The sequence below is a fragment of the Martes martes genome (assembly GCF_963455335.1).
Source record: "Martes martes genome assembly, chromosome: 7".
NCBI classification, from domain to species: domain Eukaryota; kingdom Metazoa; phylum Chordata; class Mammalia; order Carnivora; family Mustelidae; genus Martes; species Martes martes.
The window spans coordinates 127,756,766-127,780,859 of NC_137894.1; the positions used below are offsets into that span (position 1 = coordinate 127,756,766).

At 50.6% G+C, this 24,094-nt stretch overlaps 2 protein-coding genes across 3 annotated transcripts in view; one reads left to right on the forward strand and one right to left on the reverse strand.

Moving 5' to 3' along the window:
• Nucleotides 1–784: 784 nt before the first annotated feature.
• Nucleotides 785–10,497, reverse strand: GSTZ1 (glutathione S-transferase zeta 1). Of its 2 annotated transcripts, XM_080808265.1 has the most exons (10): nucleotides 10,297–10,470; nucleotides 7,646–7,735; nucleotides 7,310–7,361; nucleotides 5,479–5,546; nucleotides 4,896–4,976; nucleotides 4,435–4,560; nucleotides 3,229–3,307; nucleotides 2,624–2,676; nucleotides 2,149–2,198; nucleotides 785–1,351 (listed from the first exon to the last, which is right to left on the reverse strand). In XM_080808265.1, exons 2-10 carry the CDS (start codon nucleotides 7,661–7,663, stop codon nucleotides 1,225–1,227), a joined length of 654 nt encoding a protein of 217 aa, XP_080664391.1. In that variant the 5' UTR covers nucleotides 7,664–7,735; nucleotides 10,297–10,470; the 3' UTR covers nucleotides 785–1,224. The 2 variants fall into 2 exon arrangements, with proteins under 2 accessions (XP_080664391.1, XP_080664392.1); XM_080808266.1 differs by lacking the exon at nucleotides 7,646–7,735 and having other exon boundaries at nucleotides 10,297–10,497.
• An 85-nt stretch (nucleotides 10,498–10,582) lies between these two features.
• The window catches only part of POMT2 (protein O-mannosyltransferase 2), a gene marked incomplete at its 5' end in the record, with an annotated part of 42,667 nt that continues 29,155 nt past the window's right edge, over nucleotides 10,583–24,094 (forward strand). The window contains 3 exons of the mRNA XM_080807519.1: nucleotides 10,583–11,040; nucleotides 17,819–17,903; nucleotides 22,703–22,807. Coding sequence (XP_080663645.1) covers nucleotides 10,583–11,040; nucleotides 17,819–17,903; nucleotides 22,703–22,807 — 648 coding nt within the window. The remainder of the gene's footprint in view (nucleotides 11,041–17,818; nucleotides 17,904–22,702; nucleotides 22,808–24,094) is intronic.

The window sequence follows — 24,094 nt, forward strand, 5'->3', positions numbered from 1 at the left end:
GCAGGGCCAGCGGAGCCACCGAGTCTCCCTTTGTCATTGTGGTGTCTCACGTACCGTGTACCGTGTACCGTGCTGGGCTTTTTTCCTGGCTCTGCCAGGACCAACGCATGTCGGGAACAAGAGTGGCCCATTTGGGTCATTCTAAAGCCCGGAAACCAGGTTCAGGAAAGAAAGGCCACAAAGGAACCCGGGAGGATGGGAGAAACTAGGTGCCCTGGGATGCAGGCTGAAGAAAAGGGACTCGTGGCTGAGAGTGGTGGCTTCCTTCTGAACTGGACACATCTACCTGAATTCACTGTTCAAGCCTTAGCCATGCAGGGGAAATGAAGTCCCAGGTACAGGACGTAAAAGTCATCTTGTTCCACTTCCAGAAGGGACCTCACGGTAAGCAGCTAGCTGGGTGGGGTCTGGAGCCTGCCTGGGTGGTGGCCGGTCACGCTGCCTGAGGAGGAGCCTGCCTCCGATTCCCAGGGCCCCGCATGACGATTTATTCAAAGTGCCCACTTCCGGGGCTGGTCTGGAGAATGCGGCCCCTGATGGTCTGGGCCTGGGTTGAGAGGCCTTGCTTCCCACTCCATGCCCCAGTGGACCACTTACTGGTACTATTCTAGCCCCGGGAACTCAGCTGGTCACAGAGTGCTTTCTTTCCTGCTGCTTCTATCTGTTCTCTTCTGGATCTGGTCTGATTCTCTCTGGTGGGCTTTTGGACTTCTTTCTCTCCCGGCCCAAATGCCGGGGGCTTCCAGCCAGGAAGAATGTTCACCTTCTGGAATGTAGCTCAGCCTTAACTGAATAATCTGGAGGCCTGGGCTTCCGTTTAATCATCAAATTTCAGAGTGGGCATTCTTTGGGGTCTGGTACAGCTGTGGGGATGGGAAGAAGCGCGCAGGCTCCCTTACGTCTCTCCGGTGCACCCGCCAAGCATCTTAGGCTACTTTCTCCCCTCACCTTCAAGATTGCCCATGATGCAGATGACTGGTGATGTTCCTGCCTCCCTCCCTCCCAGCATCCTCTTCCCTGTGCTACCTGCACTGGACAGAGGAGAGGACTGAGGTGCAAAGAGGTACAGTGGGAAGGCGGATCCAGGGCTAGAGTTCAAGTTCAAGGAGTTCAGGTCTCCTGCTTCTCCAGCTAGGGCTCGCTTCTTTCCAGGTCTGTTCAGCAACCCCGGCTTTTGCTCCTGCACCTCTCCTGCCCCCTCAGCCATGGGGCACAGTTGAAGAGCTAGGCCCTCAGCTCAGGGGGTGTGTCTGGCTGCCGGCAGGGGTGAGACACCTGGAAAGCCTCCAAAGCCAGCAGTGTCTTGTTGATGCGGCTGATGGTCGGGTAGGGAGTGAGATCCACCTTGAACCTGTGGCAGAGAAACACCTGTCTAACACCATCTCGACACTGGGTCTGCCAGGGCACAGGGAGACTGTCCTTCGAGCAGCGAGGGAGGCACAGGGGCGGCTGGATGAGGCCCCGGGGTCTGACCACCGGAGGACCAGGAAGTTGCCCAGCCATGTGGGAGTCTTATTCACAGGCGGCTCTGGGGATGGGCGGGTCTCTTGCAGGATGGTCTAGCATCCCTGTCGCTACTGTTCCTATTCCAAGCAATGGCTATTCACTGAGAACCTACTATGTGTAGGGCACATTGCTCATGATTTACATGCATAGATAACCGCCCCACCCATGTCGGAAGCTTCTCAGGGGCACTGCGTGGGTCGGAACATCACCATGTCCCAAACGGAGAGGTACTCTTCTAGATGCCTTCCAGGGAGGTACTCTGAAGGGCTGACGGGAGGAGCGGAAGAGAGCTCCCTGCCAGGCACGGACACGGCACCTCGCGGGGAGCAGGCTCTTGGGGTGGCTTCTTCTAGGGGTGTCCACTGGGCAAACCACCGCCTCTTAGGAGCAGAGGCTAGACAGGATCGGAGGGACTGTGGTGGGCATAGTGGGCAGCACTGCACTGATTTCTTCCGCCGGGCTCTTCCAGGCCACAGGAACTGGGAAAGCCCGGCACAGGGGGGCTCCTTGGCCAGTCTAGGAGATTCTCTGCGTGAGAGGCTTCCCTAGTAGCTGAAGTTGAGGCCTGACTGTGAGAGGAGGTGGGGCATTTGGAGGGGAGGGACCAGGTGAAAGAGGGAGGGCGGCAGGGCTCTCTCTTACCTTTCAGCGTTTGCCACCTGAGGCACCAAGCAGAGATCAGCCATGGACACCTGCAAGAGGGTTGGGGGGTTTGTATCGGGATGCACGGCCTGGACTCACAGCCCCTGACATTCCTGTCTGCTTCTGGCTCTTCCGCCCCATCCCCACTGCCCCAACTCTCTCTCCTTCCCCTCACAGGCCTGTCTGGGTCTGTGCCTAGAGCTGCTCTCCTGCCAGCCAAGTCTGTGGGTGGCCAGAGAGGCTTGGATTGTCTCAGTGGATCTTCTCGTGCTTGTTAAAAACCCCCATCAGGGCACTTACGGAGGGCTCCTAGCAGGGAGGAGACACCTCAGGATGAGGGAGGGGGCCCTGGAACCAGAATTCGGATCTTGGTCCCTCTCCCCACCCCCACGCCTCCTCAGGAAGCTCTCCGGCCTGCACCCACCCTGGGGGTGGAGGGAGACGGCTGCTGCGGGCAGGCCCGGGGAGGGCTTACCTCGTCTCCCACACAGTACTTCCCCGCTGTGCTCCGCAGGATCTGCTCCAGAGCTGTGGGGAGGCCACATGAAGAATCTTACTCTGGGGACAGAATGGACCTTGGCCCCCAGAGTTTTGAAATGGGCAGCTCTCTGAGGGACTGGCTGGGGCATGTGACCGAAGGAATAGGCCAACCAGATCTGGAGAGAGTTCATGGGGACGTGGGGACAGGTGGTGTTTCCCTGGGCTCCTCAAGTCCAGCTGCCATTCCCTCCCCGAGAAGGGACAAGGCCGGCCACTGGCCAAGGGAGCAGCTCTCACACGGACGTGCCGGCATGTGGCTGGTCTTCATCTCCTGGCTGGAGTGGGCAGTGAGGCACGGCATGGACTGCCAGCTCCAAGGGGTTGTGGGCCTCAGTGGCTGAGGTTCCCAGAAGTGCCCGAGATTGAGGCCAGGTCTGGATACCACCCAGCCCTACTACCCCCTCAGCCCCACACCCCTCCCCTCAGCCATGCCATTGTCAAGGGCAAAGAGCCGGGGAGGCTGTGTCAGATGCCCAGGGCCCTAGGCACAAGGGCCATTTTGGAGTGGTCAAAGGGCGGCTTGCAGGAGGAAGGACTCACCATTAAAGCCAGTGTGGATGACCTTCTGGGCCCAGGTCAGCTGGTTCTCCTGTCCCACTTGCTTTAGGACAGACAGGTTCTATGCAATCAAGGATAATCGGTGACTGGCTTTAGAAGCCAGGCTGGGACTGACCCCCAGCCAAGTCCCCTCAGGGCAGCTTGGTTCCCAGCCGCCCCTGGCTTTCCACCTGTCCTCTCCTGGGCTCCATGAGCCCCTTCTCCCTATTGGGGCACTGGGAAGGAGCAAGGGATCCCAGCAGCTGCCTTCTCAGGTTGCTCGAGTGGCCCCTGTGGTCTGGCAGCTTGTGGCCCTGGCAGAGACGTGCAAGGGTGGGGGCACAGGGTGCTGCCGTGGCACTGAAGTGTGTGGCCATGACCTGAGGCCCATCTCCTTGGCACACAAAGCATCTCCCTTACACGGCTCCTTGTGAGGGGAGCGGGGTGCGGGGCTGGGACGAAGGAGCACAGGACTGGCTTGCAGGAGATCTGGGCCCTGGTTCCATCCTTACAGCCCTGGAGCCATTTTACTTGAGCTTCGGCTTCCTCATCTGTAGAACAGGGCGTCTGTCTGCCCCAACGTCCTTTGTTAAACAAGACAAGGTAACTCGGGGATGGAGGCTCGGTGCACGGTCTGGGGGCCTGGGCTCTGGGGCTTGCTCTGCCACACTTAGCTGAATGACTCTGCAAACCCTCTCCACCTTTCTGGGGCCATCTCCTGATTTGCAAAGTCAGGAGTTAACACAGATGAATTGCTTGAATACCTGTTTATCCTTTTTACCACTGAAAATGTTAAAAAATAAAGTCTTTTGAGACTCCCAATCTAAAATACAGAAGAGACGAGAGGGAGGCTCTTCTGGTTAAAGGCGGGGATGGGAGGGGTGTGGCCCAGAGCCTGTGCTGCTCAGCCTCACCCCTGCCACACGGCCCCTCCCCCTCCTCGAGCACCCCTGGATGAGTCCAGGGGAAACCTGGGACTTCTCAGAATGTAGCTGGGAACCTAGCATGGCAGCTGATTTCTGGGATCCCGTGCCTCTCTGCCATATGAGTTAGGTCTGCGCCCCTGAGAATCCCTCCCAACCTCCTGCCACCCCCACTCCCAAGCTGGGTGCCCCACTGTGGCGCCTCACAATCGGCACGCGTCTAAAGGTAAAAGTGCATGAGGGCAGGCCTGCAAGAGGTGTGCAGGGGTGCAGTCCAGAACCGCACCTGCAGGGGCTGGATGCCACTGGCGATGGTGTCCGAAATCATGCGAACCTGGGCCCTCTTCTTCGGGTCTTGCGGCAGGAGGCGTGGAGTGGGCCGGGTTTCCTCCAGGAACTCGATGATGGCCAGCTGTTTGGAGGGGAGCAGTGAGGTATGGGGAGGGCACTTGGACCCTGGACCAGAGTGACAGGGCCAGCAAGCTCCTCCTTGACCTCAGCTGGAGCCTGTGAAGCCCAAATTCCCCAGGAAGGAGCTCTTTTTGGACCCTCGTCCTGCAGACCTTGTCTCCCCATAGGCTCGTCTCCCTTCACTTCCCTGAACAACCAGGCAACCTTCCTCCCTCTGACAAGAACTTATCATGTTCCTGCTAAGGGCTAGGAGCTTGGCCACGCAAACCAGAGCTGGGAGGGCCTCTTATTCAAAGGGCGCGGCTCTCGCCAGGGGCCTCCAGGCCCTGCACTCACAGACTGGCTTATGGTGATGCCATCGATCTTCAGGGTTGGCACCTGCTTCATGGGATTCAGTGCCTGGAATTCTTGAGAGAACTGTGGAGACAAGGACCTGATGAGCGAGGCAGCCTGGCCCCAGTTGCCTAGAGCAGAACCAGGCCAGCGGGAAGACCTGAGGCCTGCAGCCCACCTGCACCTTCCTCCCCTGGGGTAGGTCCTGGCTCCAGAGAGATGCCTAGGGGATCCAGGCCATATCCCCAAAGCCAGTGGCTGCTGAGCTCCAGGATTCACCCCAATGGCCCAGCTATGTGTTTTTCCCTGTACCTCACATTGTGGCCATTAGGGCACGTCCAGGGGTCCCAGCATGGGGCAAGGACCCCCTCACCTGGGGTCAGGCACCGAGAGACCAGGCCATGGCCTGGGGCCTGGAACCTGGGCCCTTTCCCATGGCTCCTTGAGCTGCACAGCCTGTCCACCCCCCAACCCCCAGTCCCACCAAGGAGAACCAGCAGGTTCACCTCTTGGGGGGCAGAAATCTGCTGGGTCCCTCTCCAAGACTTCCAACTCCCACATGGTGGCCTGGGGGCGGCCTCCTCACCTGCTGTCCCTGATCCTTTATGAGGTTGATAGGTATGGTCTCATAGTCGATGCTTTTCAAGGCCAGAGCTACAAGAGACAGCAGAGTCAGGGGACAGCTTCTGGCTCTACTTCCAAGGGCTCCATGAGGCTGCCGAGGGAGGCTTCTTTCTCCTCGCTGCTAGGTGATCAAGGCCCAGCTTGGCCTCCTCTGTCTCTCTAGTTTCCCAGGTCACAGCCTGTTCCCCTGCCCCAGGTCTCTGATGCTCTGCCTCTCTTGCCTTACTCTAAGAGCCTTACTCTCCACTCCCCATCCGGGTCCCCATGTCCCTGGGCGGTGCTGTCCAGGCATGTGACCGGGCAGCCCGGGAGCTCCTGGAGGGCAGCAGGGAGGTGTCCTGATTACCGCTGCCCCCTCCAGGTCCTGGAACAGTACTTGGTTGCCAGAGACATGCAATTATAGCCTCAGGAAGGCATCCAAGAGCCAAGGAAAGGGGCTCAGGTGACCCCAAAGTGCACACACAGCGGGGTGACACCCGCCAGAGAAGGATTCCTTTCTCATCCGTTTTCTCTGTCCTCAGACTTGTTGACTACTGACTCCAAGCAGAGCATCGGGGCTCTCTGGTGGTCTCACGGCCTCTGCTGTGACTCCCAGTGACCAGATTTCCTCTCTGTGCCCTTCGATCCTTTTCCTTAGCAAGTCAACCGAGTGAAGACTGTGTGTGTGTGTGTATGCGTGCAGACATGCACTGAAACATGGGGATGACCGGTCTTGGAGGAGGGAGGGGAGGAGGCAGAGACGTGTCACAGTGTGAAGAGAGCCTGGGGGACACAGGGCTCCTTCTCTGCGCTGGTCAACCCGACTGTGGACAAGTGGCAGGAGCCACGGCAGGCCTGCAGAGACAGTACTCCTGTGGCTCCCATCTGGCCAGCTAGGGCGGAGGCTCTGGGCACAGGGGAGGTGTCTTCTTGGGAGAAATGTGTCCTCTGGCCCCCCAGTGCTCTTGCCTACTGATTCCAGCAGACACCAAGTGACGCTGGGGCGGGGGAGGGTCACAGTGGACGGCTGCCCGGTGAGGGCCAGACTCCCGGAGACAGACTGCTCGGGTTCAGATTGCATCATGTTTGCTAGCTGTGCGGGACAAGAGCTTGCTGAGTTAATGAGCCTCTTTGCCTTTGTCTCCTCATCTGACAGGCAGCATGGTGCAGGAGTTAAGAACATGGACTCTGGAGTCAGACCACCTGTTTGAATTCCATCTCGGCCTCTTGCTAGCTACACAGCCTTGGGCAAGTTATTTAAGGTCCTCGTGCCTCAGTTTCCTTACCTGTACAATGGGGACAATAATGATCCCTCCCTCCTAGGGTGCTGCTGACATCCTAGGAATCATGTACATAAAAACACTCGGCACGGTTTTCCCCCGGTATGAGCGATGCCTATGATCTTTGCCAAGGGCTGTGTTAAGCTGAGGGAGGGCAGGGTCAAGCTGGGATGACACCGGAGGGCCCCATGTTCTGCTTCCATGAAGCCTCCGGGGTTGACACAGGCCAGTCGTTTAATGTGCCAGATGAAATGAGATAAGAACTCAGGAAGGCCAGCTGTTCCCTGCCAGTTACCAAGCACCTCTGGGTTTTGTGAACCTGCTTTAAGCGTGGTTGCTAAGTGGTTTTGGAAAGCAGTGTGGGAGAGGGAAGAAACAACCCACCCTTCCTGCTACCGCCACTCTCCTCCTGTTGGACTTCCTAGGCGGAGGTGCCCTGACAGAACAGCCCTGTCCCCCACCAGCTTTTCACTCAGGGCTCTCTCTACCCCCATCCCCTCCCACCAAGGCTCTTGGCGGAGGCCGGGCTCTTACCGATTCGAACTCTCCATGAGCAGGAGCTCCGGAAATAGGAGTAGAGGATGGGCTGAGGAGAGACAGAATAAGGATGCACATTAACCCGTGCTCGTGGGGTTCCCTGCCCCTAGGGCCCACTGGGGCAGCAACAGCCCTCAGCCAGGGGGGAGTTCCAAGCCAGCAGTTTCTTCCCATCCCACCAGGCCTCCCGCCGCTCCTCAGGAAGACTCAGAGCTCTCTGGGTCAGAGGCCTTGGGAGTTATGTGGGGTCCCTCAGCTCCAAACTGCTGTCATGCATCTCTGAAGTCCAAGGGGCCCCCAAAGGGGCAGCCAGGCTGCAAGTGCCCTCCTTACCTTGCTAGACTCGGTCATGGTGTTGTGGTGACCCTTGGCCTCTCAGGGAATGGCCCCTCTCCCAGAACTTGCAGAGCAGGGGGAGGAACCCTGAAGGGGGTGGGATCCCATGAGCCAATGGGGAAGCTGGGTGAGACAGGCTTCGGGGAAACTTTGACTGTGGTCAGAAAGGGCGATTCTTTCCAACTTGTGGGAAGCTTTTTCTGTTCCTGGTGGAGCCAGGTTCGGTGTCCTGGTTTGGAAGCAGCAGTTCACGTGGTGCTCTGGGCTGAGAGCTGGTGTACCTGGGGTCTGATCCCAAGGCAGGAACCCGCTCTGCATGACCTTGGGCAGATCCCTGCCTTTCTTATTCCCTAGGCTTTTCTCCCTCATCTGTAAAACAAAGGGTTGCCTTAAAATGATAGCTGAATTCCTTCCAGCAGTGACAGAAAGACCAGGAATTCTAGTTTTCTGATGCTTTGGTGACCCTCTCTTTCAGCTCACCACCCACCAGCCCTCCAGGTTCTCAGCTGATCTCATAAAAATAAGCTGAGGGGATATGCCCACTGACTCCAAAGCCAAGGCCACAAGAGGACAGCCCACAGTGTTCTGTGTGGTGTATGTGTACTTAAAAATGTTTCAGTTGGTTGCCAACATTAACAAATCAGGATGTTTCATATACAAATCCTATTTGTTTTTTCTTACAAAGGCAGAGATAGTGGTCTTGGGTTCCTGAGTAGCAACAACTGATAGGAGACAATTTACAGCCTCTTTCAGTCACGGCATGCCCTCTCTGATCTGCCCTGTGCCCTACCTGGCCATCTTCTTTCATTTTTGTTACCTTGAGGCACTGGAGGAGGCTGAGTGTGTGATCTCTGATCTGAAGTTTAAGAGACTCAACATTAAACTCCCCAGTGCTTCTTGAGTGATCAGCATTTCAAAGCAGGGCCCAGGATGGAGTTATCAGTAATTAGCTCTCATGCTTTTTGGGGAAGATGTATGTGTATCCATATGATGAGGGAGAGAGAACACAGCAGAACTTCTAGATCACCCCTGTCTACCATCCCTCTGACTACAGATATTTCACTCAAGTTCCCTCGGCCTTCTGCACCCCTCAGCACATCAAACTGCTCTGTGACCCTGCCTTACCATCCCTGAACTACCAATTCATCTTCTAGGTGGGCAAGGGCACCGTGGGAACCTAGGCCCTCCCAGGTTGGTTTCCAGGTCTGGAAGTTCCAGTCTGTACTGGAGACACTTTTTTGGGGAAAATAAAGATGGTCCTGGTTCGGAGAGCAGGTGATAGACAGCAGGTGTCTTTATAAGGGGAGGAGTTAGGAGGCCAAAATTAGATGTACTCTACTCCAAGGTACATCCCTGTCCTTATCTGATCAGGCTGGAAGGGCCCTTGGGGCCATCCGGCAGGGACTGCTGGTGAGGGATGGGACCACTGGAGAGCCTCAGACATTAGTTTGGAATCCTGGAGAAATGTCTTACCGAATTACTAAATGTTCCATCTTGACCTGTACTGAGGGTGACCACAGAGTCACTGTGAATGCCACTGCTCTCCAGTTTCCTGCTTATGGACCATCAGGATTTATAATGGAGAGCACCTTCTGCTCTTCCTCTTACCAGTGATAACTATATCAACTATCCCGAATTCCTTTTTGCACTTGTTTTAAAGCCCAAGTAAAATAGTCTTCTCATTACCACTCCTAGAGGAACTTCGTTTTCAATTCAAATATGGATTCTGACCACTCTAGCAGATTTTATTTATTTATTTTTTAAAGATTTTATTTATTTATTTGACAGAGAGAGATCACAGGTAGGCAGAGAGGCAGGTAGAGAGAGAGGAAGGGAATCAGGCTCCCCGCTGAGCAGAGAGCCCGATGCGGGGCTCGATCCCAGGACTCTGGGATCATGACCCGAGCCGAAAGCAGAGGCTTTAACCCACTGAGCCACCCAGGTGCCCCTAGCAGATTTTATTTTAAAACCATTTCTCACGCATTGTTTTGAGAGAAAGACTCCTAAAATCCCATTTGGGAGTAGGAGAGCTATGCATTATTGAGGTGATGCTAATTCCACCTGGTGTGCCCGCCACCTTCCTTGGTGGTTCTCAAACTTGAATAAGACTTCAAAAGGCTTATGGGGGCACTTATTAAGCATGCAGATTCTTGGGTCCCTTCCCCAAAAGATGACCCCGGGGAAACTCCCCAGGTGATGGAGAGGACTTAAAGTGCTACTGCTTCCCCACCCCACAACCCCAAAAGCTCTCTCAAAGTGCAAACCACGCGGGAAGGCCCTACGCGAACAGTTAGAACCCGTCGGGGCCACTGGCCAGGAAATAGCACGCGGGATGTAAGGAAGAGGGAGGCAAGGCAAAGCCCGGGAGAAGGGACAGTGAGAGACAGCTGGAGCGACTCCACAGCGCCCCGCACACTCCACGAGCGTGAGCCGCCCGCAGTCCCAACCTCCCCGGACTACAAGCCCCAGCGGGCAGCGGGCAGCACGCAGGCGCAGAGCGGAGCCCGCGAGGCGCTCTGCATGCCGGGAGTTGTGCGTTGTGGAGGCCGTAGGAAGGGGGCGAGCGGCGCACCTTTGACCCCCCCCCCACGCCCCGCAGGGTATCTCATTCTCAGTGGCGCCCCTATCCCCGGATGTGTGGCACAGACCTTCCCCGCTTGCATCTCGCACCTCCGGCCACCCTTCTTCCAGGCCCGGAGACTTCGCGCCTGGGACTCTCCGACTCGTCCCGCACCGAGGCCCAGTGAGGCCCCGACACGTCAGAACCAGCGCTTCTGTCGCGGTAAAGCGAGGGGTTGGGCTAGAATGATCTTTACGGTCCCGTCTGGGTCGCCCCGCCCTGCCGCCACGCCCCCCCTCCCGAAGCTGCTGGGAGTTGCAGTTCCTTGAGCCCGTTTCCTCCCCGGCCGGCCCGCCGGGCCCGGGCGATCCGTCATGCTCTGCGCCACCAGCCGCCTCCTAGCGGCCCGGACGGCGACCGCGCTCCCCGCCCAGCCCAGAGGCCGGGGCCCCGGGGCCCGCTGCCGGCGCAGGGAACTACATTTCCCAGGGCACCCCGAGGTGCCCCTGGGTGAGTTCTTGGCGGGGCGGCTCGCAAGATCGAGCGTGTCGGCGAGCCGGAGGGCGATCCTGAGGAGGGGCAGGATGCCGCCGGCGGTGGGCGGAGGCCCTGCAGGGTCCGAGCTGCGTCCCCGGCGGGGCCGCTATGGGCCCCCGGTTACTAGGGCTGTGGGCCCGGACGTGGCTGCCGAGCCTGTAGCGCGGAGCCCCAAACGGCCTGCTCGGGGCTCGCGGCGCTTCGAGGCAGCCGGCCGGTGGGCCCTGCTGGCCCTGGTGACGCTGCTGTCCTTCGCCACCCGCTTCCACCGTCTGGACGAGCCGCCGCACATCTGGTGAGTGACAGGAGGGACTCGGCGGGTACCTTGGCAACCGGGTGGGAGTGATGCGCCCTCTGATTGGCCTGGGGGCACGGAGGGGGCGGGAATCACAGGGGGAGGGGCGGGGCTGCGCTGGAGAAACGGCTTGCTAGAGGTTGCTTTTGGCCAGGTGCAGTTTACGTGAGAGGAGTCATTTTTGCTCCCGTGGGTGGCAGTGGGATTCCTTAGGATCCGAGGAGTCTCAGACTGTGGCTTTGACCTTCCAAGGAGAGTTGGAAATTCTTAGTACAGAAATTCCTAAGGCCTGAGTTCCTAATCCGTAGGATTTCCAGGCATCAGGGGAGGTGAAAATCATCCTTGGGAGCAGGGACAATTTGTGTGTCCAGAGATGGTGGCAGGGGTCTCAGGGAGCAGGTCTGGGGTCATCTTGTGAGGAGAGATTTGTTTTCTTAAAGATTTTATTTTGTAGGACTTATGTTTTATGAGATAAGAGTAAAAAGTCTCCAGCTAGAAGGAGGAAAAGTTTTGCGCAATCTGAAAATGGTTAATTTGTTTAGCCAACAAGTGATAACATGTTTTGTCAGTATCCCTGACTAGAAGGTTAGTGTAGGGAATGTTAAAAATGGAACTCCTTGACCAAAAAGCAAACCAGCTAACAAACTACCTGGGCTATCCTACTTGGAAGTGAATAAATTAGTTTGTTATTGTTTCATGAATGCTGGCAGAAGACATGAGACTCCTGGGTCAGAGACAAAGGACTTATTACTCACAGGGCAGGAAGCGGCATGAATGTCAACATACTGGATTAAGTTTGAATCTTCCCTCCCTCCTCCACCCCGCTGATCAGCAGTTGTTAGGGGAAAAGAAAGACAAATCATGTCCAGGCATGGTCCAGGAAGAATCTAAAATTTTCAAAATAAGGGTTTATATAACCCTCCACCTCTTTCGTCCAAGACGAGATGCACCCTTTCTGGTGATGACTGCATTAGATGACGAAACTGCTTTACCAAGGTGTGTGAACCAGGAGGAGGTGAGGGAAGTAGAGTCAGAAATCATTTTGAGAAGATTGTTCTGTGCTCAACAATATCAAATGCCTTTGGAGGGTAGGGAGTGTGGAATGCCGTCAGATACTTCGACTGACCGTTGGCTCATTATTGTGTGGCCATCACAAAAAAAAAAAAGGAAAAAAAGGTGCGCTGTTGTCAGACTTAGATGGTTTGGAATGACATAGTTTAGTTTCAAGTACTGCAGTAACATATGTGGAGTTAGATGGTTGGACTGGAACAGCATTATCAACACGTTAACCTGAAAAAGTGTCAGTAGCAGTGAAGTGCCAGTGATAGCCCAGAGAGGGATACAAAGTCCTAATACAGTCAGTTTCCTTGGAGCAGGGAGGGCCAATGCCCCATTATGGCCTCCTTTATTGCAGGATGAATTGGCCAACTTTTGGCAGGAGTCACAAGTCAGCACAATGCAGTGATGGCTTCTGCTTCAGAAACATATAGCCCTTTACTTCGTGCCTAGTCCATGATGGTGGATGTGTTTCCGCATGTGGAGCATTGATGAATCCTGGTGACAATGGCAGTAGTGTGTTTGGTACAGGCTTGATCTGCAGCTTGTTTTCAGTCAGTCTTAACAGAATCCTGGTCCTTACTGTGGGCGTCCATATGAGTGACCCAGATTGTCCCACTGACAGGCAGCCATGACTGTTTTGCCACAATTCTTGGCTCTAAAGAGGGGTGATTTAAATTTCTCAGTATATAGTCCTCTAGGTGGCACACCAGAAGCTAGACTAATGGCAAAAGCCCAAGAGCCAATAAAAATAGAACTTGTCTGTTTCTCAGGAATATTGTGCAAGGCAAGGGTGATGAGCCCATTGTACCCATCAACCCTTATTGCAGTTGGCCTTCCAGAGTTGTCACTGGGACTGGATGGTTGCTGCTGCCCAATGGACGCTATCCGTGAACCAGGCACAAGCCTTGAGAGGAAACCTCTGTGCATCAAGGCTCCCCTGAGCTAATGGTTTTGCTTTGGGTGGTGGAATGGAAGATAGTTTCTCTCAAAGTGGGAGCTCCCACTCCTCTTATAAAGTCAAGATGCCGGTAGGGCCAGGCCAGCTAGATCAGTTCCATTTCACCATCAAGTCTTATTGAGCCTTTTGTTAGCCTTATATCCCAAGTCGACTCACCCCAAGGTGGCAATATCAAGCCAAAGAATCCTAAGGCCTTCATCCGTTAGGCGCTCAATTTCAGTAAAAGCTTTAGTAGTAGGTTGATAGCTGTGCTTTTAAAAAGTGTGTGCTTGGTATCTGCGTCCAGCAGATGGTGCTGTTTTCCTGAAGAATGGCCTCTCTTGGCTCCAACTGCCATTATGTCTTCAAGGCTGTGATTTCCCTTTCTCTTCTTGGAATCCATAGTATTTCTCCTGGACCACATGGCAGTCCATGAATGGGATAATCCTCTTTGCCAGTATACATTCCACAGTGGGAGCCACAACAGTAGTACAAGGGCCCTACCTACAAGGTCATTTTACCTTCCCCTCCCCACTAGGAGCTGGTTCAAACCTATCAGTTGAATTTGGGTGCTTTTCCCCCCTTGAACTTGAGTCTAATAGGCCTGCATCAGTAACTACAATGGCAGCCATCCAGAGATTACGCTGTTCTCCAGTGGAGAGTATGGAGTGCTGGATGCAGGTGGTGGGAGGAAGCTTTTTTCTTTCCTTTAGCCCCTCCATAAGCTTGGCATGCCTTTTCAGTGTACTTCCCTGTGTCAGTGTACTTCTATGGTGAGCCCCTGGGCTTAAGAGCTCTTTTCTTTCAGCCCCTGTACACACTGCTAGGGCTCTCCCTGTAGTCCCTAGCACCTCTGGTAACCCCTGTGTCTAGCAGATTGTCCCTCTCCTTGCCATGGGATCGAGTGAGCTGGAGATGTGGACCCCTGCCCTGAGTTTGAGTCCCTCTTTTCTCTGGAGTTCCCCAGCATCCTAGGATGCATGTGCGTGGCCTTCAGTCCCCTTTAGGGACTGGGAAACCTTGGCCCCACCTTTAATCATCTTACTCCTTTTAACACAGCTGAGATTGTGGTAGAGGCGGAGAGATCATGGGACACAGAGGGAGAGAGTGGCTGTGAGCGACTAAGCAAGGCACGTTTACTTTTGTCTTGAGCACACAGCTCACCCCAGGACTTTTCAGTGTTTTCATTTTGCCCAAAGTTCTATGTTGAATAGCAAGGTCCTTCCTGCTAGCACCATTTTTGTAAACTTTGGAGACTCCTTGATTTAGCAGCCACATGCATATTGCCTTTTGGCTGGGGCTGCTAGGCTTGCTGCCCCATGGTCGTGATTATGTCTCATTATTTTTCACAGAAGAGAGTGAGCAGTAACCAAGGCAGCATTCAAACAGTTTCTTTCTCCATTCAGCCTCATTAGTAGGTAGGACAGTGGGACACTCTCACTACCTTCCTTGCCCACCACTTGGGCAAGGGCATTCACTTACCAGATTCCATCCCCAGCTCATTGTCCTTTCTCTTACAGAAACCTGTGTCTCAGCATCCTATGCTTGTGACCATGGACTGTCAGGGTCTGGGATTTTGTTTTATCCATCTTGCAAACTCGTGAGTTAGCCTGTCGTCGTTTAATGGGTGCCGGCAGATGGCAAAGTACGGAGTCAGAGACAAAGAACTTCATTTCTCGAGGCGCGGCAAGCAGGGTGCACAGCGGCACGCAGGCATCCGTTCCTCTTGCCCCTGAAGTCCCATGTGATGCCATGGGTCGGAGTGACTGCCTGCGCAAGCAGGGGGTTGTATCGGAGCTGAGGGATACTGAGCTTGGGGAATCCACTGTTTTATAATAAGCAGTAAATGAGAATGCTGTCTGTCCCAGAGGGAGATGCTAACTCTTTGCTCAAGGTTGTTTTCTGCAAACATAACCCTGAGAAATGGCCCGAGGAAGGAGTGGCCAGGATGTCCTTGGCATACCTTGCAAGGTCTGTAGGAACAAGAGAGAACCAGCGAGGATGGTTTCTCCCAACACAAACACAATAAAAGCTGAGAAGAAATATGAATGTTACTACTAGTTTTACTTGGGAAAATTTTGAAATAAAAAATCTCATATTTCCAAACAGACCTCAAAACTGACCACAAGTGTTGGGACAGTTTACATAATGCCCAGTTGGGATGATTTAAACATGTGGGACTTTATAGTCTACAGAGTTCTTTCACGTATGTCTTTTGAATTGAGTCCTAATGCTTCCCTGCGAGGGGGACATGGCAGATATTTCTGTTGTCTTCATTGTGTAGATAAGAACCGGGATCCAGAGAGGGTGACTGACTTTGGCGGGTTGTGCCGTCAGTAAGTGTTGGTGCTGAGACTGATCTCTCTTTCTGCAAATCAGTTTGGTCACACACTTGCAAGTTATTTCTCTCTTTGACATCATCATACCACTGTCCTCACTCCCTGCCAAGCAGAGTGTTTAGCAGATAGCAGAGGCAGAAGTAGATTTACTTTTCTGCCTAACTATTGGACCCACTAAGTTAAAGGGAAAAAAAAAGGAACCCTACATTTTGGGGAAAAGCATGTTTAGCCCCTTACATTGGAGGTTGGTAATAATTGCTTATGAAAGCTGACCTGGGAATGGCTGGTCACTAGAAAGCACCTGCTCTTCTGGGCTGCGGGGAGGAACTGACAGAATGGCCAGGCCATACAGGATAACTGGGCTGCTGCCCTTCAGTCTTTGTGTAGGATGCGAAAACGTTTATGTGGTTGTATGGAAGAACAAGATTTTTGCATTGTATTTAAAAGCTAATGTATTAGAGTCACTTATCTACTTGCAAAACAATTTATGCAATGAGGATAGCTTCTAGATAGGCTCTTAACTCAATTTTTATATACTGGTTAGTTCATTATAATAAGCTCAGTGAGTTCAGGGTCAGCAGGTTAATTATCACAAGGTTAATGAGCAAGATGAGACCCCTGTGACAACCGTAGTTTGTAGGCCATTACTAATCAGTAGCCTGTGGTGTAGTTTGTAATAGCAGTAGTAGTCTATTTTCTAGGAGCAAAAGTAGTCTCAGGGTCAGAAAGTAACAGACTTGGAAGAGAACTCTTACTACAAAACTTTCTGTATTATAGAAAAACTCTGGTCTTTTAAAATAAATAGAAATTCAAGCTACAGAATAAGTATAGATTTCACTTAAATTTATAACTGGTTGGTAAGTATTTGCTAACCTTTTTCATCTGTCTAAATGAAGATTAACAATCAGTGTGATGGGGACACCTGGGTGGCTCAGTTGGTTAAGTGGCTGCCTTTAGCTCAGGTCGTGATCCCAGAGTCCTGGAATGGAGTGCCGCACTGGGCTCCCTGTTCAGCTGGGAGCCTGCTTCTCCCTCCGCCTGCTGCTCCCCCTGCTTGTGCTCCCTCTCCCTCTCTCTCTCTCTAATAAATAATTAAAATCTTTAAAAAAAATAACAAAAATAATCAGCCTGATATCTTGCTTCCTCAAATCACTTGTGTAAAAAAATTTTTATTTTTAAGTAAACTCTATCTCCAGTGTGGGGCTCAAACTCATGACCTCTTGGGTGGCTCAGTTGGTTAAGTATGGGACTCTTGGTTTTGACTCAGGTCATGATGCCAGGGTTGTGAGATTGAGCCACATGTGGGGTTCTACTCTCAGTGGGAGTCTGCTTGAGGATTCTCACTCTCCCTCTGCCTCCCGCTCAGTCCCTCCCTCAGCTTGCATGCGTACGTGTACTCTCTCTCTCAAATAAACAAATAAATAAAATCTTAAAAAAAAAAAAAGACTCATGACCCCAGGATCAAGAGTTGCATAATCTACCAACTGAGCCAGCCAGATGCCCCAATGTGTCAATGATTTTTTAATCTAAATTTCCTCATTAATTGCTTGAAACTTATAGTGTGTGTGTGTGTGTGTGTGTGTGTGTGTGTGTGTGTGTTTAAGTATTTATTCATTTGACAGAGAGAGAGAGATATAGCCAGCCAGAGAGGGAACACAAGCAGGGGGAGTGGGAGAGGGAGAAGCAGGCTTCCCGCTGAGCAGGGAGCCTGATGCAGGGCTTGATCCCAGGACCCTGGAATCACTACCTGAGCTGAAGGCAGCTTAACGACTGAGCCACCCAGGAGCCCCTAGTCTTTGGTTTTTTGGAGGAAACAAACTCCCCAGAGCCTGACCCAGGGCTTGATCCCAGGACTCTTGAGATTGTAACCTGAGCTGAAGGCAGACACTTTACCGACTGAGCCACCCAGGTGTCCCATAGTCTTTGATTTTTTTTAAAGATTTTATTTGTTCATAAGAGAGAGAGAAAGAGAGAGAGAGCACAAGCAGGCAGAGAGGCAGGCAGAGGCAGATAGAGAAGCAGGCTCCCCGCTGAGCAAGGAGCCGGATGTGGGACTCAATCCCAGGACCCTGGGATCATGACCTGAGCCGAAAGCAGTGGCCTAACCAACTGAGCCACCCAGGTGTCCCCATAGTTTTTTATTTTAACCATGCTTTATTATGGTTATTTGGATTGCATGATAATTTACTTATTTATTTCTAAGACTTCATTTGTTTGAGAGGGAGAGAGAAACAGAGAAAGAGAGGGAGTGTGTGTGTGCAGAAGTGAGGGAAGGGGCAGACGGAGAGGAACAAGCCAACTGGAGCAACTGTGGGGCTGGATCCCAGGACCCCGGGATCATGACCTGCGCAGAAGGCAGACGCTTAATGGACTGAGCCACCCAGGCACCCCAGGTTGTATGATAATTTAAAAATTCTCATTTCTCTTCCTGTTTTTCCCTTAGTTGGGATGAGACTCACTTTGGAAAAATGGGAAGCTATTATATCAACCGCACCTTTTTCTTTGATGTGCACCCACCTCTGGGAAAGGTAAGCAGTGTGGTGACTGACAGCTCTCTTCGAAGGGTTGGAGTGAAATCTCAATTTTGGATTTGAGTCTTGGGCTTGTGGAAAGAAATCCCTGACATTCCAGGCCAGCTGCTTCCGTGGAAAATCTTTGATGTTTTGAGGAGTTCTCTGGGCCCAGAAATGGAGAGGGAGTCCATCAACCAATGGATTGATATACAAAATATGGCATATTTATATGATGGAATATTATTCAGCCATAAAAAGGGAATGAAGTGTTGATACATGCTACAACATGGATGAGTCTTTGTAAACATAATGCTAAGTGAAAGATGTTAGCCATAAAAGGCCACAATAGTATATGATTCTATTTATATGAAATGTCTAGAATAGGCAAATCCATAGAAGCAGAAACTAGATTGGTAGTGTGGCCATGTTCTGGTGGAGAAGGGGGGTTAGGGAGTGATTGCAAATGGTTAGGGAATTTCTTCTGGGGTGATGAAATGCTCTGGAATTACGTAGAGGTGATGGTGGCATAACCTTGGGAATATACTAGAAGCCACTGAACTGTACACTTTAAAATGGTGAGTCTTATGGTGTATGAATTTCACCTCAGTTCAGAAAAGTAAACAATGGAAAGAAGGAGTACCTTGCATAAAGCAGAGATTGCTGAGAGAAGCTCATTGTCAACAGGGGAGCAAACCCCTTCCCCACTCCCAGCAGGCACATTCTTTGACCTGTACCTCTCACATGTTTTACAATTAGAAATCCCACAGTGAGAATTCATTTCACTCCTCTAAAAACAACGACCTCTGAGAAGGCTCATAGATCAGCCCATTCTTCCTAACTGGAGGCTGAGATCCTTGGCACCAAGAGGCAATAATTGGTCCGTTACAAAGTGGGGGTGTGATCCTGGAGCAGGGAGCACTTGGGGATGAAGGCAGAGGTGATGGGAGGCAGGGGTGGTGATACGAGACAGGTGGGCTTAGGGGTACGAAAGCATTGGTAGAGACCAGAGAGGGGTGGAGAGGGAGGTGGGATAGTGACCTATTTCATAATTAGCTCTGAACCCAGAGCTGGAGTGGAAAATATTATGCCTCTTCCTTTTTCCTTTATAAGATAATATCAATAAAAATCAGAGCAATTGAAAACTTTGTTCTAGTCACTTTTGGTGATTATCTTCTCTCTCAGAATAACCTAGGAAGTAGGTACTGTTGTATCCCCATTTTGCCAGTGGGGAAACTGGGGCACAGAGAGGAAAAGAAGTTTGCCATAGGGAAGAAAGTTGGTAAGTGGCAGAGTCAAGTTTCAGGCTGATTTAACATCTACTCTCTTAACTGTTACAGCACACTGCTTCATGATACTTGTCTTGGCCCACCACTTAGATGGTATCTGTTAGCTACTATAGGAATAAGCAATAGAATGTGTTGAGTGTTTGCACTGGGCTAGTCGGTGAACGAGCTCCCCTGGTGGAGGAGATTTTTTTTCCCCCCATAGGGAACCTAGCCCAGTCTTTCAGGTGGGGACTGCCTGTCTGTGTTTGGAGTCCCCTAGTGCTGAGCACAGTGAAGACATGCCTGTGGAACACTGGCTGATTTGTTTTTACTTAAGCCTCCCCTGGCTCATCTGGTCCCTCTGGGTAGTGGGAAATGTGAAGCTTCTTTATAAGGCGCCCTTGGGGAGTTAGGTCCATCTGCCCCCCTAATTTATCTCCCGATGGTCCTGTGCTCTACCTGGTTGAAAGAGAGTGATGAACACAGTAGCTTTCATAGGTTCTAAGGCCAAGCCAGTCAAAGAATCAGAAAGCCCCTTGAAGTTGTGAATGGGAGGTTTTCTCCTGCAGTACTGAGCCTGCTAGCTGTCCCTCCATGCTGGCCCCCAGCCCTGGAGGAAATAGAAATGCCTGCATAGAGTGAAACATTTGATTAACACAGAAGGAAGTCAAAGGTCAAGAGCTACTTCTCCCCACATTTCTATTAGTTTCTTATATATGTTTTTATTTTTATTAGTTTTTTATATATGTTTTCTTAAAAATTCTTTATGCAGGTTGCCTAGGTGGTTCAGTTGGTTAAGCATCTGCCTTTGGTTATGATCCTAGAGTCCTGGGATCTAGTCCCACATTGAGCTCTTTGCTCAATGCAGAGCCTGCTTTTTCCTCTGCCCCTCCCCCCACTTGTGCACACTCTCTCCCTGACAAATAAATAAATAAAATCTTAAAAGAAAAAGAAATTCTTTTTACTGATACGTGAGTATATTTATAGATGTGCACATGAACAACTTATATATATAAATAGGACCAAACTAAATTTGTTCAGCAAGTTGAATTTTAAACAGGATATATCTCAACTTCTTTCACATTAGCACATAAAAATATACTCCATTTTTAAAAATATTTTTTATTGTATTTTTTAACTTTTTAAGTTTGCGTATATTTGACACACGATGTTACATTAATTTCGGGTATACAACATGGTGATTTGACAAGTTTCTGTGTTATGCTGTGCTCACCGCCAGTGTAGCTACCATCTGTCCTGTTACATCGCTCCTACGATATCACTGACTGTAGTCCTTATGCTGTGCTTTTTATTTCCGTGATTTACTCATTCCATAAGTGGAAGCCTGTATCTCCTACTCCCATTCACCCACGTTGCCCATCCCACACTCCTTTCCCTCTAGCAACGACAGTTTGTACTCAGTATTTATAGTTCCGAATCTGTTTTTGTTTATTTATTCATTTTTTAAAGATTCCATTTATGAGTAGAATCGTATAGTGTTTGTCTTTTTTAGTCTGGCTTAGCATAATACCCTTTAGGTCCATCCATGCTTTCTCAAATGGCATGATCTCATCCTTTTTTATAACTGTCGTACTCCATTCATTTTAATGGCTATGTATTTTTCCATTATACAGATGTGCCATAGATTATTTTGTCCATCTTTAATTGGTGGACATTTATGTTAATTCCAGTTTTCAGCCATTACAAAGATTTTGCAATGAACATCCTTGTACATTAATCTTTTCATAGTTGTGCAGGTGTATCTAAAAGGTTCTTAGCAGCCAAACTAAAAAGAGTCAAAGGATACACACATTTAAATTTGTGTTAGATATTGCTGAGTTTTTCTGCAAAAATATTGTAGTGATATATATTCCCCCCAATAGCGTATGAGGGTTCTTGCTTCTCCCACACCATTGCCAGCGCTGGTATGATAATACTTTCAGGACTTTGCCAATTTGAAAATAAAAAATGGTGTGTCACTGTTTTCATTCACATGTCTTTATGAGTTGCGTTGAATATTTTCTTCATATGTTTATTAGCCATTATTGTTTTGTTTCCTATAGAATTTGCTTTTCTTACTGATTTGAATGAGTTAGTTAGGGAATTAACTCAGGGCTACTTTTAACCTTGAGGGAACTGAATTTCAGTTGCCTCGCAAGGGCTCGGCGTAGTGCCCAGCAGAGTGCCAGGTGTTTGACCTATTGCACTGTCTCTGATCCTCACAACCCTACCCTCCCACTGCAAGGGAGATTTTACTACTTGTAGCTCAGACATATTAGGTATTGTCCGCAATCAGAGAGCTGAGATGCAAACCATCTGTGTATTTCTTCACTATACCAGACCTGCCAAGCAGTCTGGGAACTTATACCAGCACCAGGTGGATTTGTGAATTTGTCCTCTGAGATTCCAGGTGGGAAGGGGCATGCATTTGATTGTCTCCTGTCAGTTTTTGTTAATCTGGGTATTTGGATGGCTCTGTCTTTTCAGTACCTCCTCTTACTTTATGTTAAATAGTTACATTAACTTCTGTTATAATCATTTACTGTTGAATTTTGGCCTCTATTCCTTGACATGGAACTATAGAGAGTAACTTTGGTTAGAGCTACTTATAATAAAAAGTGAGCTGGTTCGTGGTCCAAACCCAAGCCCCACAAGCAGTGTTTCAGGGAGGGGCTTTCTTAATACAGACAGATATTCTATCCCTCTGCACAGCTTAACTGGAGCACCGGTGTCCGGGCTGGGCAGCCTGGTGTTAAAATTGCTTGGTATTTGCTGACAGTTTTCATGGCTTTGAAGCTTCTGATTGCTTGTGTGGAAAAGAGACTTTTATGCTGTTGGAAGTTGGAAAGGTAGAAATGAAGAAGCTGATCCTCTTGAACATTTTGAAGGATTCACAAATCCCCGTCTTAGTGTAATAGCTGCTTTGTTCTGGTTTGGAATGTGCCAGGGTTGCCCTTCTTTGAAATATTGGAAGTGGGAGAAGCTGGTCTCTGACCTTTTGGTATTTTTTTTCCACTGGGACTTTTCTCCTCTGGGGAAATATGTCTGTCTTAGCATCCTTTTAACCTCCTTTCTTCCCTTCTGCCTATTGCTGGTGTGGAACTCCTTGGTCACTTTTCTCCCTCCTCATTCTGACTTGGAATCTCATCTTCCTTTCAGAGGGCCAGTCTCCCAGGAATCAGCCCCTGCCTGTGGCCTCCCCCATGGGCTGTCATGTTTTATTTCATAGCAAATGAAAGAAAGCTGAATGAGAGAGCCCTTCCTGGCACTGCCCTTCAAATTGTGGGGGTTTTCTTCCTAAGTGTTCAATCTGCACTATTCCCAAGAACTTGGCCTTAACACAAGAGAGGATTTGTTTTAAGCAAAGGGCTCTTTAAACAAAAGATTCTTTGCTCTGCAACAGCTGCAGGAGAAAATGTCACATTGGCAACTCCTATGGACAGTTATCAAGGGAATCCAAACTCTGGGGGCAGCTGGAGGGAAGTTCGGGGACAGAGGAATCTTAAAAGTCTCTCATCATCTTTTTGTTTGTTCTTCTTCTCTCCTCAGATGCTTATAGGTCTTGCTGGCTACCTGAGTGGATATGATGGGACTTTTTTGTTCCAGAAGCCTGGGGACAAGTATGAGCATCACAACTACATGGGAATGAGAGGAGTAAGGCTTCCTGACTTGCTCTAGACTGAACCCTGGGGCCACACTCGGTCAGAACTTACAGTTGGAGCCCTGGAATGGTGGCAGGTGTAGACAAAGGGACTTTGGGTGGCAGTGGGAGGGGAGGAAGATTGGACCCCCATCCTGTAGTAGAGAGTTAGGTATAGAGATTCAGAACTGCGGTGGATAAGGATGTGAAGGGAGGCCACAGATAATACAGAGATTTCATGGGTAGGAGCAAGCACACAGTCACCTATTGCCCAGCCCATGTGAGGCTTCAGACTTTGGGTTGGAGAGCAACCTAGGACCCAGGCAGCCAGGAGGCTCCTGCAGCCCTGACATTGGCCTCAGCACATTGGCAAGCTGCACGTCATTCCCCTCCGTGGCCACAACTGCTAGAGGGTTGCCTGTCTCTGGAGGGCTCTTCTTAAGATCTCAGCATCCCACACTCCCGACACCAGGTCACTGCTTCTTTCCCCATGAAGGTTTCAGGCACCCAAAAGGGGTTTTCCAATATTTAGAGGAGGCTACGTGTTTTCCCCGAGTCATAGCACCCATCTTGAGGAGCATCACCGGCCCTAAGTACCCAACTCTGTGGGGACCCCTTATCTGCAGCTAAATGAAACCTACAAAACCTGACTTCAGATTTGGAGCTCTCAGAACAGGTTGCATTTATTTACAAGCTCTGTTCCTTAAGGAGCTCAAAGCACTTTAGATAAATACTGTGTGCTTATTTGATCTAATCACTGGGTGATTTGCATGGTCATATTACACTGTATTAAATAAGGATTGCCCTAGCCCTCAAGTTCATATTCTTAAGTGGTTCTGCGTCTTCCTAATGACTTTTGAACATCACATAGCATATGTAATTGGATAGAGGCCTGACTCACTATGGACTTGCTGTGGAAATCGAGAAGGCCAGATATGACAGCCTCGTTTCCTCTCACACTAGGACACATTGCTTTCAGTTGACAAAAAGTGACAACCCAAATGTGAGAATTTCCATTTCCCCAGGCTTGTCTATTTACTCTTGATGGACAGGGTAGGGAGGTGGAGAGAGAGCTGGTGGTTCCAAACAAAACAAAAAAACAATTCTCCAGATACTGAAGTGTCAGATAATTTTTTTCCCAGAATCAAAATGCAACCTGTAGATTAAAGAGTCATTTCTGGTGTGATTGAAGAGAAGATCCAAGGGAGAAATAACAGAAATAATAATAGAATGCTCCAGAATATTAAAACACTGTAGAGAGGTCTTTCTCTGCTTGTACTGACAGTTGTGTAGTGGAAGCT